The sequence below is a fragment of the Nesoenas mayeri genome (assembly GCF_963082525.1).
Source record: "Nesoenas mayeri genome assembly, chromosome: 1".
NCBI classification, from domain to species: Eukaryota; Metazoa; Chordata; class Aves; order Columbiformes; family Columbidae; genus Nesoenas; species Nesoenas mayeri.
Window position 1 is genome coordinate 212676661 of NC_137541.1, and position 17315 is coordinate 212693975.

At 58.9% G+C, this 17315-nt stretch overlaps 1 protein-coding gene across 1 annotated transcript in view; it reads right to left on the reverse strand.

Annotated features, from left to right (window-relative positions):
• Positions 1 to 15546, reverse strand: part of PDE2A (phosphodiesterase 2A) — a gene marked incomplete at both ends in the record, with an annotated part of 64475 nt that extends 48929 nt beyond the window's left edge. Inside the window, one exon of the mRNA XM_080363736.1 lies at positions 15479 to 15546. Within this exon, the coding sequence (XP_080219862.1) occupies positions 15479 to 15546 (68 nt within the window). The remainder of the gene's footprint in view (positions 1 to 15478) is intronic.
• Between the last annotated feature and the right edge of the window lie 1769 nt (positions 15547 to 17315).

Sequence of the window (17315 nt, forward strand, 5' to 3'; positions counted from 1 at the left end):
AGTATAGTGTCCCAGCAAACCCAGTGCTGTGTCCCAGTTAACCCAGTGCCATGTCCTAACAAATCTAGTGCCATATACCAGCAATCCCAGTGCTACATCCCAGTATGGCCAGTATAGTGTCCCAGCAAACCCAGTGCTGTGTCCCAGTTAACCCAGTGCCATGTCCTAACAAGTCTAGTGCCATATACCAGCAATCCCAGTGCTACATTCCAGTAAGGCCAGAATAGTGTCCCAGCAAACCCAGTGCTGTGTCCCAGTTAACCCAGTGCCGTGTCCTAACAAGTCTAGTGCCATATACCAGTGATCCCAGTGCTACATCCCAGTAAAGCCAGTATAGTGTCCCAGCAAACCCAGTGCTGTGTCCCAGTTAACCCAGTGCCATGTCCTAACAAATCTAGTGTCATATACCAGCGATCCCAGTGCTACATCCCAGTAAGCCCAGTGTTACATCCCAGTAAGCCCAGTGTTATGTCCCAGCAAGCTCAGTATGATGCCCCAGTAAACCCAGTGCTGTGTCATAGAATTCCCAGTGTCGCGTCCTACCAAGCCCAGTACAGTGCCCTAGGAAACCCAGTGCCATGTCCCAGTAAACCCAGTACAGTGCCCCCGTAAGCCCAGTGCTGTGTCCTAAAAAGTCCAGTGCCATATCCCAGTAATTGCAGGTCTGCATCCCAGCAAGCCCAGTGCTATGTCCCAGTAAGCTCAATACCGCTCCCCAGCAAGCCCAGTATGGTGTCCCAGTAAACTAAGTGCTGTGTCCCAGCAAGCCCAGTGTCACGTTCCAGCAAAGCCAGTGGCACATCCCAGTTAACCCAGTGCCACAACTCAGTTAACCCAGTGCTGTGTCCCAGTAAGCCCAGTGCCATGTCCCAGTAAACCCAGTGCTGTGTCCCAGTAAACCCAGTGCTGTGTCCTAACAAGTCTAGTGCCATATCTCAGCAATCCCATCACTGCATCCCAGTAAGTCCAGTATAGTGTCCCAGAAAACCCAGTGCTGTGTTCCAGCAAGCCCAGTATGGTGCCCCAGTAAACCCAGTGCTGTGTCATAGAATTCCCAGTTGCATCCTACCAAGCCCAACACAGTGCCCCAGCAAACCCAGTGCCATGTCCCAGTAAACCCAGTGCCACGTCCCAGTAAACTCAGTGCCATGTCCTAGTAAACCCAGTGTCATGTCCCAGTAAGCCCAGTGTCATGTCCCAGTAAGCCCAATGCTGTGTCCCAGCAAATCAAGTGCCATGTCCCAGTAAGCCCAGTGCTGTGTCCCAGTAAACCCAGTGCCATGTCCCGGTAAACCCAATACCAGTTTTCAGGAAGCCCAGTATCATGTCCCAGCAAGCCCAGTATGGTGCCCCAGAAAACTCAGTGTCATGTCCTAGTAAACCCACTGCCATGTCCCAGCAAGCCCAGTGCCATGTCCCAGTAAGCCCAGTATAGTGCTCCAGAAAACGCAGTGCCATGTCCCAGTACGCCCAGTGCCATGTCCCAGTAAACCCAGTGCTGTATCCCAGTAAACCCAGTGCTGTATCCCAGTAAACCCAGTGCCGTGTCCCAGTAAACCCAGTGCCATGTCCCAGTAAACCCAGTGCCATGTCCCAGTAAACCCAGTGCTGTATCCCAGTAAACCCAGTGCTGTGTCTCAGTAAACCCAGTGCGGTGTCCCAGTAAGCCCAGTGTCATGTCCTAACAAGCCAAAGGGGAGGGGGCCCTGGCCACCCTCAGTGCTGGGTGAGGAGTGGGGGGCTCCAGCCCAGACCCTATGAGACTGGGATCTACTGGTGGGGCGTAGGATCCCCCATGATTCCCCCCACCAGCTGCCACTGCGGTGGGGACAGGGGGTGGGACACTCAAGTTTGGAGCTGCAGCCGAGGAATTAACTCCGCCAAATGTTTTATTTGTGTAGGAATGCAATTATGCTAATTAAAGCATATCTGTAATTACAGCACTTAGTGGCCCCTAAGTGCACAAGTGACTTTGGAGGAGCTGCAAACCTGGCGGGTGGCTCAGCCCCGGAGCCAGCGGGGTGCTGGGCAGGGAGAGAGCTGCTGTCCCCTTGGGAGGTGACAGCGGTGACCTTGGCGCTGGCACAGCCGGTCGCTGCCTGCGCCCTGCCAGGGAAAATGGGCAGCGGCTTCAGGCAGCACGTAGGAGTGAGCTGGGACTTGTCACCAAGGCTGCTTGGGGACAGCAGGACAGATCAGTACCCACTGCTGTATCCCGGTACCCATCACTGCATCCCAGCACCCATCACTGCATCCCAGCACCCACTGCTGCATCCCGGTACCCATCACTGCATCCCAGCACCCATCGCTGCATCCCAGCACCCATCGCTGCATCCCAGAACCCATCACTGCATCCCAGTACCCATCACTGCACCCCAGCACCCATCACTGCATCCCAGTACCCATCACTGCATCCCGGTACCCATCACTGCATCCCAGTACCCACTGCTGCATCCCGGTACCCATGACTGCATCCTGGTACCCATCACTGCATCCCGGTACCCACTGCTGCATCCCGGTACCCATCACTGCATCCCGGTACCCATCACTGCACCCCAGCACCCATCACTGCATCCCTGTACCCATCACTGCACCCCAGTACCCATCACTGCATCCCAGCACCCATCACTGTGTCCCAGTACCCATCACTGCGTCCCAGTAACCAGTGCTGCACACTGGTAACCAGTGTCACATCCCAGCACCCAGTGCTGCATCCTGGTAACCAGTGCTACATCCCAGTAACCTGTGTCACATCCTGGCACCCAGTGTTGCATCCCAGTAACCAGTGTCACATCCTGGCATCCAGTGCTACATCCCAGGAACCTGCGTTACATCCCAGTAACCAGTGTCACATCCTGACACCCACCACTGCATCCCGGTAACAGCCACTGCATCCCAGCACCACCACCACATCGTGGCACCCACTGCATCCTGGTAACCACTGCTGTATCCCGGTACCCACTGATGCATCCCGGCACCCACCTCTGCATCCCAGCACCCATCACTGCATCCCAGCACCCACTGCATCCTGGCAACCACTGCTGTACCTTGGTACCCACTGATGCATCCCAGCACCCACCTCTGCATCCCAGTGCCCATCACTGCATTCCAGAACCCACTGCATCCTGGCAACCACTGCTGTATCCTGGTACCCACTGATGCATCCCAGCACCCACCTCTGCATCCCAGTGCCCATCACTGCATCCCAGAACCCACTGCATCCTGGCAACCACTGCTGTATCCCAGTACCCTCTGATGCATCCCAGCACCCACCTCTGCATCCCAGTGCCCACCGCTGCATCCCAGCACCCACCTCTGCATCCCAGTGCCCACCGCTGCATCCCAGCACCTATCACCACATCCCGGTACCCACCGCTGCATCCCGGCACCGACAACTGCCCTGGCACCCATTGTCACATCCTGACACCCATCACCGCATCCTGGCACAGACACCTGCCTGTGTGTGATGGGGGGGTGAGGACCACGGCAAGGGGACGCGATGGGGCAGAGGGGACACGGGAGAGCCTGGGGCAGGGGGAGCAGCAAAGCCGGCGTGTTTGGGGCTGGCGGAGCAGGAGGCAGCGATGCCCCCACAGCCGGGGTGACGTCTGCTCCATCCTGCAGCTGCAAAGAGCACCCGGAGGTGACCAACCTCCCACGCTGGCACCCGCCGCCTCTGATTTTATCTTCCCCAACCTCAAGCAGCGACAGAAAATTGCCTGCTTACTGCGATCGCCGAAGGATTTCACCGAGGTGCCGGCACTCGGTGCCCTGTGGTTCAGCATCACCACGGCACCCACGGGCAGGGATGGCTGCTGAGCTCCCGCAGGGTTTAATTTGGAGCCCTCATCAGCTCCGGGTAATTACAGACCTGCATATTAATGGGCAGGTGCTGCAGGATGCCGGGTGGTGCCACACACCAGCTGGCAGAAGCACGGGGAAGGAAGGAAAGCGGAGTCACCGATGCTTTGCCGGCTGTGGTTTATTTGCTCAGTAAACGTATCGAGCCCTAAGTGCCTCCGAGAAGGGCCGAGCTCTGTTTGCTCGGCAAACGCGCTTTGCCGGGTGCCGCCTGGCCCTGGAGCGGCGGGTCCGGTGCTGCCGGCGCTGCCAGGATGTACAAGCAGCTCCTCGGCGCTTCGAGGAGCCACAGGAATGCAGCCTTGAGAGCCAGGAGCCCCACAACCTGCCAATATCCATTGCACGGCAGCAATGCAAGTGTGCAAATCCCCATCTCCGTTGCACGATGCCTCTGCAAGTCTGCAAATCCCCATCGCATGGCAGCCCTGCAAATGCCCATCTTCGTTGCACGGCAGCCCTGCAAATCCTCATCCCATTGCATGGCAGCTCTGCAAGTCCCCGTGACATTGCATAACATCTCTGCAAATCCCCATTGCATGGCATCTCTGCAAACCCCCATTGCATGGCAGCCCTGCAAGTCCCCATCCCATTGCACAGCATTTCTGCAAGTGTGCAAGTCCCCATGGCTGCTGCACGGCAGCCCTACAAATCCCTGTTGCATGGCAACGCTGCAAATCCCCGTTGCACAGCATCTCTGCACGTCTGCAGATCCCCATCCTCCTTGCACAGCAGCCCTGCGAGCCTGCAAATCCCCATTGCATGGCAGCCCTGTAAACCTGCAAATCCCCATCCCATTGCATGGCATCCCTGCAAATCCCCATTGCACAGCAGCCCTTCAAATCCCAATTCCATTGCACGGCATCCCCACTGCACGCAGCTCTGCAAATCCCCTTTGCATGGCATCTCTTGCAGGTCCGCAAATCCCCATCCCATTACACAGCAGCCATGTAAAGCTGCAAATCCCCATCCCTTGTTGCATGGCAGCTCTGCAAGTGTGCAAATCCCCATCCCTTGTTACGTGGCAGCTCTGCAAGTGTGCAAATCTCCATCCCATTGCACGACACCCCTGCAAACCTGCATATCCCCATTGCAAAGCCTGCAAATCTGTACTGCATGGAAGCCCTGCAAATCCCCATCCCATTGCACCGTAACAGCGCTGCAAGCGTGCAGATCCCCATCCCTTGTTGCATGGAAGCCCTGCAAATCCTCGTCCCATTGCACCGTAACAGCCCTGCAAGCGTGCAGATCCCCATCCCTTGTTGCACGGCAGCCCTGCAAACGTGCAGATCCCCATCCCTTGTTGCATGGCAGCCATGCAAGCATGCAATTTCCCATCCCTAGTTGCGTGGCAGCCCTGCAAATGTGCAGCTCCCCATCCCTTGTTGCGTGGCAGTCTTGCAAGTGGGCAAATCCCCATCCCATTGCACAACACCCCTGCAAATCCCCATTGCACGCCACCCTCGCCAGCCTGCAAACCCCCGTCCCCATTGCGCTGCACCCCACGATGCCAAGACCCAGCTGGATGGCAGCAGGAGGGCGTCCTCAAGCCCCCCATTTCGTTGTCCCCAAGGGTTGACACCGGGTGACACGAGCTCTGTGCAGGAGTGTCACCCCCTCGGGGACCTCCCGGCGATGCCACCGTCACCAACCCAGGCAGCAGCAGCGCCGGGTGCGGCCAGGGGGAGGAGGAGGAAACACACGGTTACCCCGGATCTCCAGGGAATTGTCCTCGGATAAATGGAGCGTTCCAGACTCTGCCAACTCATCCTTCAATTAGTTGGTTTAGCTGATAACCAGGGGAAAGAGAGAAAGGCAGCCGGAGGTGATTTTGAGCATGTGTTCGTTATCTTCCCAGCGCTGGTTTTCATCTTTCCTGGGCTTTTTTTCCCCTTTCCAATGGGTTTTTTTCCCCTTCCCCATCTCAGTTCCAAACCGGCCCCGCTGTTCATCCCGAACATTTGGGGTGCAGAGTCCCCCCATCGACGGACATCGGTGATGCTGGTGCGGGCGGGAGGGCGAGCAGCCCATCCCTGCGATGGGCATGGAGATGTCGTGTCCTTCGGTGACATCCCTGGTGCTGCCAAAGACAGCGGCACTCTGGGGACCAGCCTGGTGACAATGAACTTGCAGCGAGGTGGCCGGATCCTGCTGTTGGAGCGGGTCGGGCTATTAACACCCAATTTCACTTTTTAGGAATTAATGAATATTCTGCGGGGTGAACTGCTGGCCCTGGCTCTCTGTGCCCTGCCAAGTGTCCCCATCCCTGTCCCCTTCCCTTTGGTGCTGTCCCCATTGCTGTAGATGGACAAAATGGGGTCCCCAGGGTAGCACCTTGGGGACAACATCCTTGCCGCCCCCTTGGGAGCATCATACCCCCCGCTGCACCCGCAGGTTTTTGGGGTGCAGGAGGGATGGAAGTTGCGGGGGGGACACGGCTGGGGGTGTCCCCTGCTCAAATACGGGGGTTCGCTCCTGGTTCCCACGCACGAGCGTTGCACAAGCGTTGCACGAGTGTTGCACGAGCGCACCCGACTCCGCGTGTCTCGCCAGCCCACGGACCAGCTGTCCCATCCTGCCCCCACCATAGGGACGAGGGGGGTTCCTGCCAAGCCCCCACCTCCACAGAGCCCCCCTCATCCTCACCCAAACAGCCCCCACAGGCACAGCCCCCACGCTATCCCCGGGTGGGGGAGAGACCCCCCCTTTTTCACCCCACATCCCCTGGGACCCCCTTTTCCACCCCATGTCCCCCAGGATCCCCCTTTTCCACCCTGCATCCCCTGGAACCTCCCTTTTCCATCTGATGTCCCCCAAGATCCCCCTTTTCCACCCCATGTCCCCAGGACCCCTCTTTTCCATTCTCATGTCCATTAGTACTCCCCTTTTCTAAACCATATCCCCCAGGACCCCCCTTTTCCACCCCCATGTCCATCAGGACCTCCATGTTCCACCCTGCATCCACCAGAACCCCCCTTTTCCACCTGATGTCCCTCAGGACCCCCTTTTCCACCCCACATTCCCCAGGACCCCTCTTTTCCAACCCATGTCCCCATGACCCCTCTTTTCCACTCTCACGTCCATCAGGACACCCCTTTTCCACCCTGCATCCCTCGGGACTGCCCTTTTCCACCCCATGTTCCCCAGGACCCCCCTTTTCCACCCCACATTCCCCAGGAACCCCCTTTTCCACTCTCATGTCCATCAGGACACTCCTTTTCCAAACCGTATCCCCCAGGACCCCCTTTTTCCACCCCCATGTCCATCAGGACCCCCATGTTCCACCCTGCATCTCCAGGACCCCACTTTTCCAACCCATGTCCCCCAGGACCTCCCTTTTCCACCCTGCATCCCCTGAGACCTCCCTTTTCTATCTAATGTCCCTCAGGACCCCCCTTTTCCACTCCGCATCCCCAAGGACCCCCCTTTTCCACCTCTATGTCCCCCAGGACCCTCTTTTTCCACCTGATGTCCCCCAGGATCCCCCTTTTCCATCCTGCATCCCCAGGACCCCCCTTTTCCACCCTGCATCCCTCAGGGCCCCCCTTTTCCACCCCATGTCCATCAGGACCCCCATGTTCCACCCTGCATCCCCCAGGACCCCCGTTTTCCACCCCATGTCCCTCAGGACCCCTCTTTTCCACCCCACATCCCCCGGGATCCCCCTTTCCCATCCCCACGTCCCCCAGTACCCCCCTTTCCCATCCCCGCATCCCCTAGGGGGAGCGCAGGCAGCTGGGCAGCCCCCCAGGGTCACCCCGTCCATCTGGCACAGGCAGGATCGGAGCCTTCCCAGGGGGTGACATTTGCCTGGGGACACCAGCAGCGCCCCCCCCGGTGTCTCCCTCAGCACCACCCCCATGGTCCCAGCGCTCCCAGTTCAGCCCCAGTTCCCACCACCTGCATCCCGGTCCCCGTAGCATCCCCCAAAACGAGTGCTTGTTCGCATCTGTGGCTGCAAATCCTGGGTTTAGCCAAGGGAAACCAGCACCTAAAGGGCACCATAGGGTGCTGGTGCTTATTTTGGGGGGTGCCTGACCCCTACAGCTGGGCTGGGCTTCCTTTGGGGTAGGAACCTTGTGAAATCCCCATTAAAGTTCCATCTGCAGAGCCAGAACGAGCCCAAATGTATCATTCCCAGGGGTACAGGAGGGCGGCAGGTGATTATAGCCATAACTATAAGGTCTAATTTTAGTCTTAGCCCTAAGCATAACCCAGGTGCCCATCACCCTGGCGTCTGACATCCAGAGGGATCCACAACTGAGCCTTAGAATCGCTGCGGCTTCTTACAGCTTGGGATGGGCTTTGTCCACAACTCAGACCTAAACTTGGCCTTAACCCTAACCCTAGCTCTAACCCTAAATGTAAACTTAACTCTAATCTTAGCCATTGTTCTAGCCCTAAACCTAATCCTAAGCTTAGATCTGGCCCTAACAATAATCGTAACCTCAGACAGAGCCCTAGCCCTAATACTAAACCTAATCTAAGCCTTGATCCTAACCATAGCCCTAACCTTAGCTCTAGCCCTAACTATAACCTTAGCCCTAACCTTAGGCCTAGCCCTGACCCTAAACTTAACCTTACTCTTAACCTTAACCTCAACCATAACCCTAACCCTGACCCTAGCTATGAATCCTAAACTTAGCCTTAGCCCTAACCCTAACCAAACCCTAACCTTAACCATAACCCTTATCCTAGTCCTAATCCTAATGCTGGCCCTAATCCTAGCCCTAGTCCTAATCTTAACTCTATCCTTATCCCTAGCCCTGACCATAATTCTAATCCTAACCCTAACCTTAGCCCTAAACCTAACGCTGATCTTCCCTAACCCTAGCCCTAACTTTAGTCCCAGCCCTGACCCTAACTCTATCCTTAGCCCTAGCCCTGACCATAACCCTAACCTTAGCCCTAAACCTAACCCTGATCTTCCCTAGACCTAACCTTAGCCCCAGCCCTAACCCTGAACCTAATCCTAACTCTATCCTTAGCACAATCCCTGACCATAACCCTAATCCTAAGCCCAACTTTAGCCCTATACCTAACCCTGATCTTCCTTATCCCTAGCCTTAGCCCCAGGCCTAATCCCAATTCTAACTCTATCTTAACCCTAGCCCTGACCATAACCCTAAACTGAGCCTTAGCCAAGTCCACCCACCGTGCCCCTGCAGCCCCTGCACCCCAATTTCCCTCCTGACCAGCACCCCAAGGTGCTGCAGAAGGACCGGAGGGGTCCCCACATCCCCCCGGATGATCACGCCTGGGCTCCCATCACCCGTGTGAGCGGCCACAGCTCCTCCAGCACCAACAGGGCAGAGATTTCTCACCCGGAATAGCTGATAACATTAATCAAACCATCAGGGATGTGCCACCGCCGGGCTCACGCCGGGAGATTAACGACGTCGGCGGTGCCGACATCTCTCCCCATCGCTGGAGCTGCCTTATTTAAAGCCTTATTTAAAGGCTTATCAGACAATCACAGGATGTTTTGGGTTGAAGGGACCTTCAAAGCTCCCCCAGGGCCACCTCTGCCATGAGCAGGGACGTCTTCACCAGCTCAGGTTGCTCAGAGCGCCGGCTTCACGGCCTTGAGGCGCTGGAGCGAGTGGAGAGAAGGGAACGGAGCTGGTGAGGGGCTGGAGCACAATGTGATGGAGCGGCTGAGGGACCTGGGGGGTTCAGCTGGAGAACAGGAGCTGAGGGGAGACCTTCTGATCTCTGAACTGCCTGAAAGGAGCTTGGAGCCAGGGGGGTCGGGCTCTGCTCCCCAGGAACAAGCGCCAGGAGCAGAGGAAACGGCCTCAAGTTGCGTCAGGGGAGGTTGAGGTTGGATGTGGGGAACAATTTCTTCCCCAAAGGGCTGTGGGGCATTGGAACAGGCTGCCCAGGGCAGTGCTGGAGTCACCAGCCCTGGAGGGTTGGACAGACGGACATGAGGTTCTCAGGACACGGGGCAGCACCGGGGGTGGGAGAACAGTTGGACTCGGTCTTAAGGGGTTTTCCAACCAAAAGGATTCTCTTGTTCTATCACCTCCCAGCCCCGAGCGGATCCATCCAACACTTGGCAGATGCCGGTCCCAGCAGAGCCAGCCTGGCTGCCACCCAGACCCGCGCGGGCTCGTGTCCCACAACACACCCCGTGTTCCCCGCGTCAGGGAACCGACCGCCTGAGCTCTTGAATTATTTCATAACCTCCTCCTTGCAGAACATGCTTAGAAATCGCCTCTCTAGGACTCCTTAGCCTAAGTCGCTGAGTTTGCTGGGAACTTTTTGAACAATCTGAAGCAATATAAAAAACAAGGACCCCAGGATTTGTTGGAGCAAGAAGATAAAGGAGCTTTTGATCATCAAAAGGAGCTGCACGTCTAGAGATAAGTCAAGGAACGGAACGGCGCACCTAAAAGACCCAAGAAGCAAGTGCAAAATAGCACCTGGAGGTCAGGACTTGGATTAACATCTGGTCTGCTTGGTAAAAACACAAATAATTACCTGCGGAGATGAGAAACGGCTCATCCGATGGAAAGAAAAAGACCCCAGACTCTAATCTTGTCGAGGTCCGAATGGTGGGAAGTTTAGACCGTAACGGGGATAGTTGCCCAGGGGTTTCTTTATTTGGGGTCCCACATCTGGAGTCGCTCAGTTTGGTGCAGTACCACATAATAAAATAGTTTATTTTAGGATAATAATACTGGCATCTTCACCCCACAGCACCCAGACCCCCAAGCTCTGGGGACAGGGACCCTTCCGGATCCCTGTGCCCATGACCAAGGTGGCCACATTTGCCCGGCGACGGCTCAATAATAATAAAGAATAAAGCCCTTCTCAGTCTTCGCTTCTCAAACGCTCATTATAAATAGCTCCTCGGTGTCTTCTGAGTCACCCAGCTGAAACGTGCACGCTAATCACACGCCGGGAAGGGGCTGGGGAGCGATTACGAGCCAGGGGAGGCTTTTCTGGCTAAGTCATCATTTCTGTGACAGAGCCGCGTTGGCAGCTGCCGTTTTGTGTTGTTTTGTGGGGGTTTTTGGGGGCTTTTTTTGTGTTTCTTTTTCCATGCTTGGGCGAAATGGTCCTTCGCGGCGTGTGGCGAGGAGAGGGCTTTGGGGATGCCGAATCGCGGCCGTTGGCATCGCCCTTCGAATCCTCTGCCCCCAGCCAAAAATAATGCAGCTTTTAATTAAACGCACCCAGCTGAAATCACCTCTTTCCGCCGCTCGATTTAGTGTAGAAAATGCACATTGAAAAAAGACCCGGAAGGCTTGGACTCACCCCCAAAATGCTGCCCTGCGTCCTTTCTCCTGTGCCCGTGCGGGGTTTTGGGGTGGGAGCGGGACCGAGGGCTCGTGCTGCCCAAATCGCCACCCCCTGGATGTTCCTGAGCCAAAACGTGGTGATTCCCGCAGGTTAATCCACCCCTCGAGGGTGCCACAGGGGGTGACAAGGTTTGGGGACACCACGATGCCATCGTGGGCCATCATGAACCAGGAGGACCAGCCAAAGACCCCCGACCCAAGCTCCAACCCCACAAAGCAGCAAGTTTTGGGGTCATCACCCATTCTGCAAAGCAGACGCCTTGCCAGGGGGGTCCGAGCTGCACGGCTGCCCGTGTCCTGCGCTCTCCCACCTCCCCATCACCAAACACCCCCCCGCTGTGCAAACGGAGCCGCAGCAGCAGACAAAGCATCTCCCAGCGCTCTCCATCCCCCTCCAGACAGCCCCGGCCATTAGCGAGGACAGCTCAGCCCTTTGCAGGAAAAACGATATGAAATCAAAAATAAAAGCAAGCTGGAGAGGCAGAAAGTGGCGGGCGCTCGGGGCCCTGCCTGCCTGGCCGCGGCCCAGCGCGGCTTTCGGAGAAGCCACGTGGGAGCTGGGAACGGAGACAAAAGCGAAAGCGGGGACCGGGGGGTCGGAGGAGAGCGGGATGCGGGAGGGATTCCCAGAAAGGGATGCTGTATCCACCGCTGCATCCCTCGTTGCATCCCCCGCTGCATCCCTCACTGCATCCATAGCTGCATCCCTCATTGCATCCCCTGCTGCATCCCCCACTGCATCCCTCATTGCATCCCCCACTGCATCCACTGCTGCATCCCTCACTGCATCCACCACTGCATCCCTCACTGCATCCCCTGCTGCATCCACCGCTGCATCCCCCGCTCCATCCCCCGCTGCATCCACAGCTGCATCTCTCCCTGCATCCACTGCTGCATCCCCCGCTGCATCCACCGCTGCATCCCTCCCTGCATCCCCCGCTGCATCCACAGCTGCATCTGCCAGCATCCTGGGCATCCTGCACCCCCCTGTGCAGCTGCGGCCCTGATGGATGCTCATCCTCCTGGAGATGACGGAGCAGCGCAGCTCCTGGGGGATTGGGATGGAGATGCTGGCCGGGGTCACGCTCGGCGCTGTCACCCTGGTCCCCATGTGCCATCCTGCCCGGCAGAACGGGGACAGGACTGATTCCCTGCATCTGCGCAAGCATCTGGCCGGCAGCCGACAAGCACCGGAGGTTAATTCCCCGGCACTTGAAAAGCACTCGCTGCTCTGAGAGCTGAGGATGCTCAGGATGCTCAGGATGCTCAGGGCTGGGAGGGGAAGCTCCTGGCTGGGGCGTCCCCCATCTAAGGGACGTCCCTGGGGAAGGAGATGCGCACGGTGCCAAGGAGATCGTTTCTCCTCCATCCTCGCACCGCTGGGTGTGACAATGTGGGTGACACTGAAGTGCCCCAGACACCTCCCATCCGATGTGCTGGTGCAAAAGGCAGAAGCACAAACAGCCCGAGGCTCTGCAAAAGCTTGGAGGCCTCCAAACAAAACGCTTTGCTGGGCAGTTTGTGCCCTCCGTGTCCCAGCCCGCTTTGCTCCATGGGTACCTGCAGAGTTAATGTCACCGGAGCGAGCCAGGGAGTCACAGAGTGCTTTGGGGTGGAAGGGGACATGAAAGGACGTCGAGTCTGACCACACATCTCTGCCACAACCCCACATCTCTGCCATGACTCCGGGACTAACAGTGAGGATGCACAAGGTGGGGAGGGACCGGTGCTTCCCCCCAATGTGTCCCTGTGGCAGGTGGGGACATCGGCAGCATCACGAATGTCACCTCGTGCCACCAGCCTCTCCTGTGGGCACCCCCTGGGCTGGGAAACTGGAGGAAGCAGCTCCCAGGTGGGAGGAAAAATGGGGACAGTGTGTGACGTGTCGTCCCTGCATGAGCCTTGGTGGGGACACACTGTCTGGGTGCTGGCATTGACCTGGGGACACAGCGTCCGGGTCTTGGCATTGAGCTGGGGACACGTCACCCAGGTCCTGGCATTGAGCTGGAATAACTAGCACAGACACTAACACACTCCTGCAAAGATTCAAACCACCTTTGTCCCCTCGTGGGACACCGGGCCCTTCCCTGTGCCATGTCCCGGGCAGGATGGAGCCCCTTGTCGCGCCTCCATCACCCACCTGGTACCGACCTCACTGAGCACGGTGACACCCCCATGTCCCCACATCTCCTGCCAGGCGGCACAAGAGCCGGCCCAGGCGCAGGCAGCCCTGCCTGCTCCCTGAAGGGAACCTTGACCCCTTCCCAGCCGCCGCTGCGCCGGGTCCTTCCCGCAGGGATGCTCAGAGCCGCGTCTCCTCCTCCGCGGTTTCAATGCGCGGCGCTCGGCTGCGTCTCCCCCATCCCGGCTCACTGGTGGATGCTCTGGGCACCCTGGCATCCCACTAACCGGGTCAGGAGCCGCCCGCCTGGGAACACGGTGGGAAAAACGAGGAGGAAATGGGTTAAAACGTGACCTGGATAATGCAAAATGGCACTTGAGCGGTGAGAAATCAGAGCTCGTCAAGCATATGCCGGAGACCCGGCCACACCGGTGGGTCCCGGCCCCACGCAGCATCCCCAGCTCAGCAGGGCGGGCAGCGGCGGTGCTGAGCTCTGCCTGAGCAAAATAAGCCGGGATTAAACGGCGTGGGGCTGGAGCGGAGGCAGAGAGGAGCATCACCCTGCGGCACCGGCCTCGCCGCGGACACCCGCTCCAGCCAAAGGGGCAGGCGGCCGCGTGGCCAAGGGCATCATCTCAACACTCTTGGGAAGCTTCTCCACCTCTAGATACCCACAAACAGCTCCTAGAGAGGACACGAGGTTTCATCCTGGGGAAGCATCTTGGCTCGCCCACCATTCCCACCCCGGGCAGCTCGAGGGGCGCAGCCAATTTGGCTGCGCGAAGAAGTTTCGACAGCATCCACCACTCCTAAAAAACCATCAGGCAGCAGCTGCGAGGCTGCAGAGGCGTTGCAGGTGGAGGAAACATGGGGCTAGCGTGGCATTTCAAGACCTTTGTGTGTTTTGCTTCGAGAAAAAGGACACGGGCGCATGTGCTGGCGGCGCTGGGAAAGGATCTCTGCAGGGAACAAAGCACACGCAGCGAGCCGGGGGAGAAGGATGCTGCCCGCTGGTGCCCACGGCGGCGTAGGGGGATTGGCGCTAAGCCCCACGCCACGTGTGGGCAGGAGAGATATTGGAGGCGATTTTGCCTCCCAACAAACTTCTCAGCTGAAGGTCACCCTGCAAAGGTGCGAAAACCTCGGTGACGCCGCTGGGAAACGCGTGGGGGGCAGGAGCGGGTGCAGCTCCCCACGCGCCCCGATGGTCCCGTCGTCACCGAAAGCTCCAGGAGACATGAGGCTGCTCCCGGGAGGTGGCACCTGGGAATGAACGGTGGTCCCGGTGCAGACGGTGCCTGAGCACATGGAGCTGGCGCTGCCAGACAAAGGAATCCAAGCACTGAGCATCCTTCCCCCTTGCCCCCTCACACCCGCATCCCTTCCTCACCCCTCTGGCAACGTGGGGTCTGAGCCCGGCAAGCGCCGGGGTAGGGGGGAAGGAAGGGATTTGGAGCACCCAAGATCTCCCGAAAGCCGGGAAGGCAGAGCACCCACGTACTGCGAATCGCCTGTGCACAGTCTGCTACCCGGCAGCTGTGAAGCCTCGTGAGCGCCACACGCACACGCGCGTGCAGAGCTGGGGGTCTCCGCCATCCTCAGCCCAGCCCGTGGGCGATGGGGATTCAGGTGCCATGTGCTTCTCGTGGGCATCGCCCTTCGCACCGCGTCATCCCTTGCCAAGGCCACCCCACACTCGCACGCAAAGCCCCTTGTGTACCCCCGGGACACCCAGAGCCCCTTCCCCACCTCGCCGGGACCCCCAGACTTGTTGCGTGGTGGGCGGGTGTGCGGGGATTTGACTTGTGCGGAGGTGCCGAAACCACGATTCAGGGGCCTGACCTGTATTTCACAAAGTCACCTGCTTTCCCCCCCACAGCCCACCACCAGGCCAGGAGCCTCCTGCCCCCACCAAGGGTCAAGGGTGACTCAGAAAGCAGGGGGATGCTTTTCACACCAGCCCTCCGGCACAGCTGCCGGCGGTGACCTGCCCTGGGCTAACACAGGTGGCTAGTGGGGAAATGAGGTGTGGGGGGGGTCGCAGCTGCTTGTCTTTCCCCCTCCGAGGCAGCTGTCAGGCAGGAGGAACTTTTTCCTGCCTCCCCGACATCTCAGCATCACCCCCGGAGCATCCCTCCCTCTCAGCGCGGTCCCCCCGCATCCCCGGTGCCGGCGGGAGGGGACTCACAGGTCAGATGCGGCCGCCTGGTACGGTTGGCTCCGGCAGAGGATGGAGTGTCCGCAGCCCTGGCCCATGGCTCCGCATGCTTCGGCAGCCCCACCAGCTCAGCGAGAGCAGCCGGGAGCCGCCGCTGCTGCCGCTTCTCGGTGCTGCCTGGGAGCGAAGCCTCCCGTGTCTCCAGCCCGCTGCTGTCACCGAGCCCGATGCAGAGCGAGAGGGGGAGGGCAGAGTGTGGGGGGGAGGCGGCGCTGATTGACGGCTCCGCTGCGGCTCCGCGGGGTTGGGCGGGGACCGAGCCGCTCCCCGCGGAGCGGCCGAAGGGGTCGGCACCTGCCGCCCGCCGCCGCCTGTCGCGGGCAGCGCCCGGCCTCACCCGCTGCGCCGCGCCGCACCGGGGGGCCGCCGCCTTTGTCTATTGAGGCTCAGCGGGCCCTGCCCTTCACCGCGCTCCCCGTGGCGGCAACCGATCCGCCGGGCAGCGAGTCCTGCTGGAGCCACAAGCCCGTTCTGCCCTGCTTCTCTTCCGAAGGCATCGGGTAGCACAGAGCATTACGGGGCAGCACTGGTCCCACAAGTCCCTGCCCCAGGGGTACCGAGCAGCACAAGACCCAGAAGTAGGTTCATTCCCCGGGGGCACCAGGCAGCATTGAGCAATATGGGGCAGCACTGGTCTCGCAAGCAGGTCCCTGCTCCAAGGATACTGGGCAGCAGCAGGCAGCACCCAACCTGCAGGCAGGTTCCTTTCCCGAGGGCGCTGGGCAGCATCAAGCAATATCAGACAATACTGAGGTCCTTGCCAGGACAGTACCCTCCTGCAAGTGGGTCCCAGCGCAGGTAATCCAGAGCTGACCACGTATAGCCCTGCCACCACCAGTGTGAAGCTGCTGGGTGCAGGACGCTGCCCACCGCATCACACAGCTGGGGCCAGGAGCAGGGGGGACATGCTGAGCCCTTGGCCACCCCACGGGGTTGAAACGCAAGTTTGAACCTGCCCCAGGCCCCAGCCCATTGCCAGGCTCCTGCTGCACCACCCCATGCCTGTGCCATGCTGTGACCTTCAGCCCTTTGCGTGGACCAGAGGAAACGGCCTCGAGTTGCGCCAGGGGAGGTTGAGGTTGGATGTGGGAACAATTTCTTCCCCAAAGGGCTGTGGGGCATTGGAACAGGCTGCCCAGGGCAGTGCTGGAGTCACCAGCCCTGGAGGGTTGGACAGACGGACATGAGGTTCTCAGGACATGGGGCAGGGACAGGGGTGGGGAACAGTGGGACTTGATGACCTTAAAGGTTTTTTCCAACCAAAATGATTCTGTGATTCTATGAGTGCAGCACCCAGCACCACCAGAGCTTGTCTTGGCTGGGCTGGAGGAGTCACTGCACTGTCCATTCAGGCTTGAAGGACATGGAGTGTGTTTGTCCCTCACAGCACAGCAGGATCTCCTGCCCTGGGCCTCCCTGCTCTGGGGACTCTCAGGGTGAGCTATGAGCAGGGTGGGGAGGTGGCAGAGGGGACGTTCAGGCGAGACATGGGGAAGAAATTGTTACCCTGAGGGTGGTGAGAGCCTGGCCCAGGTTGGCCAGAGAGGTGGTGGCTGAACCATCCCTGGAGACATCTCAGGCCAGGCTGGACGGGGCTCTGAGCAACCTGAGCTGGTGAAGATGTCCCTGCTCATGGCAGGGGGGGCACTGGGGGAGCTGGGAAGGTCCTTCACCCCAAACCATCTGTGATTCTGTGATCCCATGGTTGGAGTCCAGGAGACACCTTGGGGAAGAGTCATTTATATTCACCCTTGCTCATAACCTTGGTCTTGGCACCTCTTGGCAGCACCATCCCTCCTGCATCCCT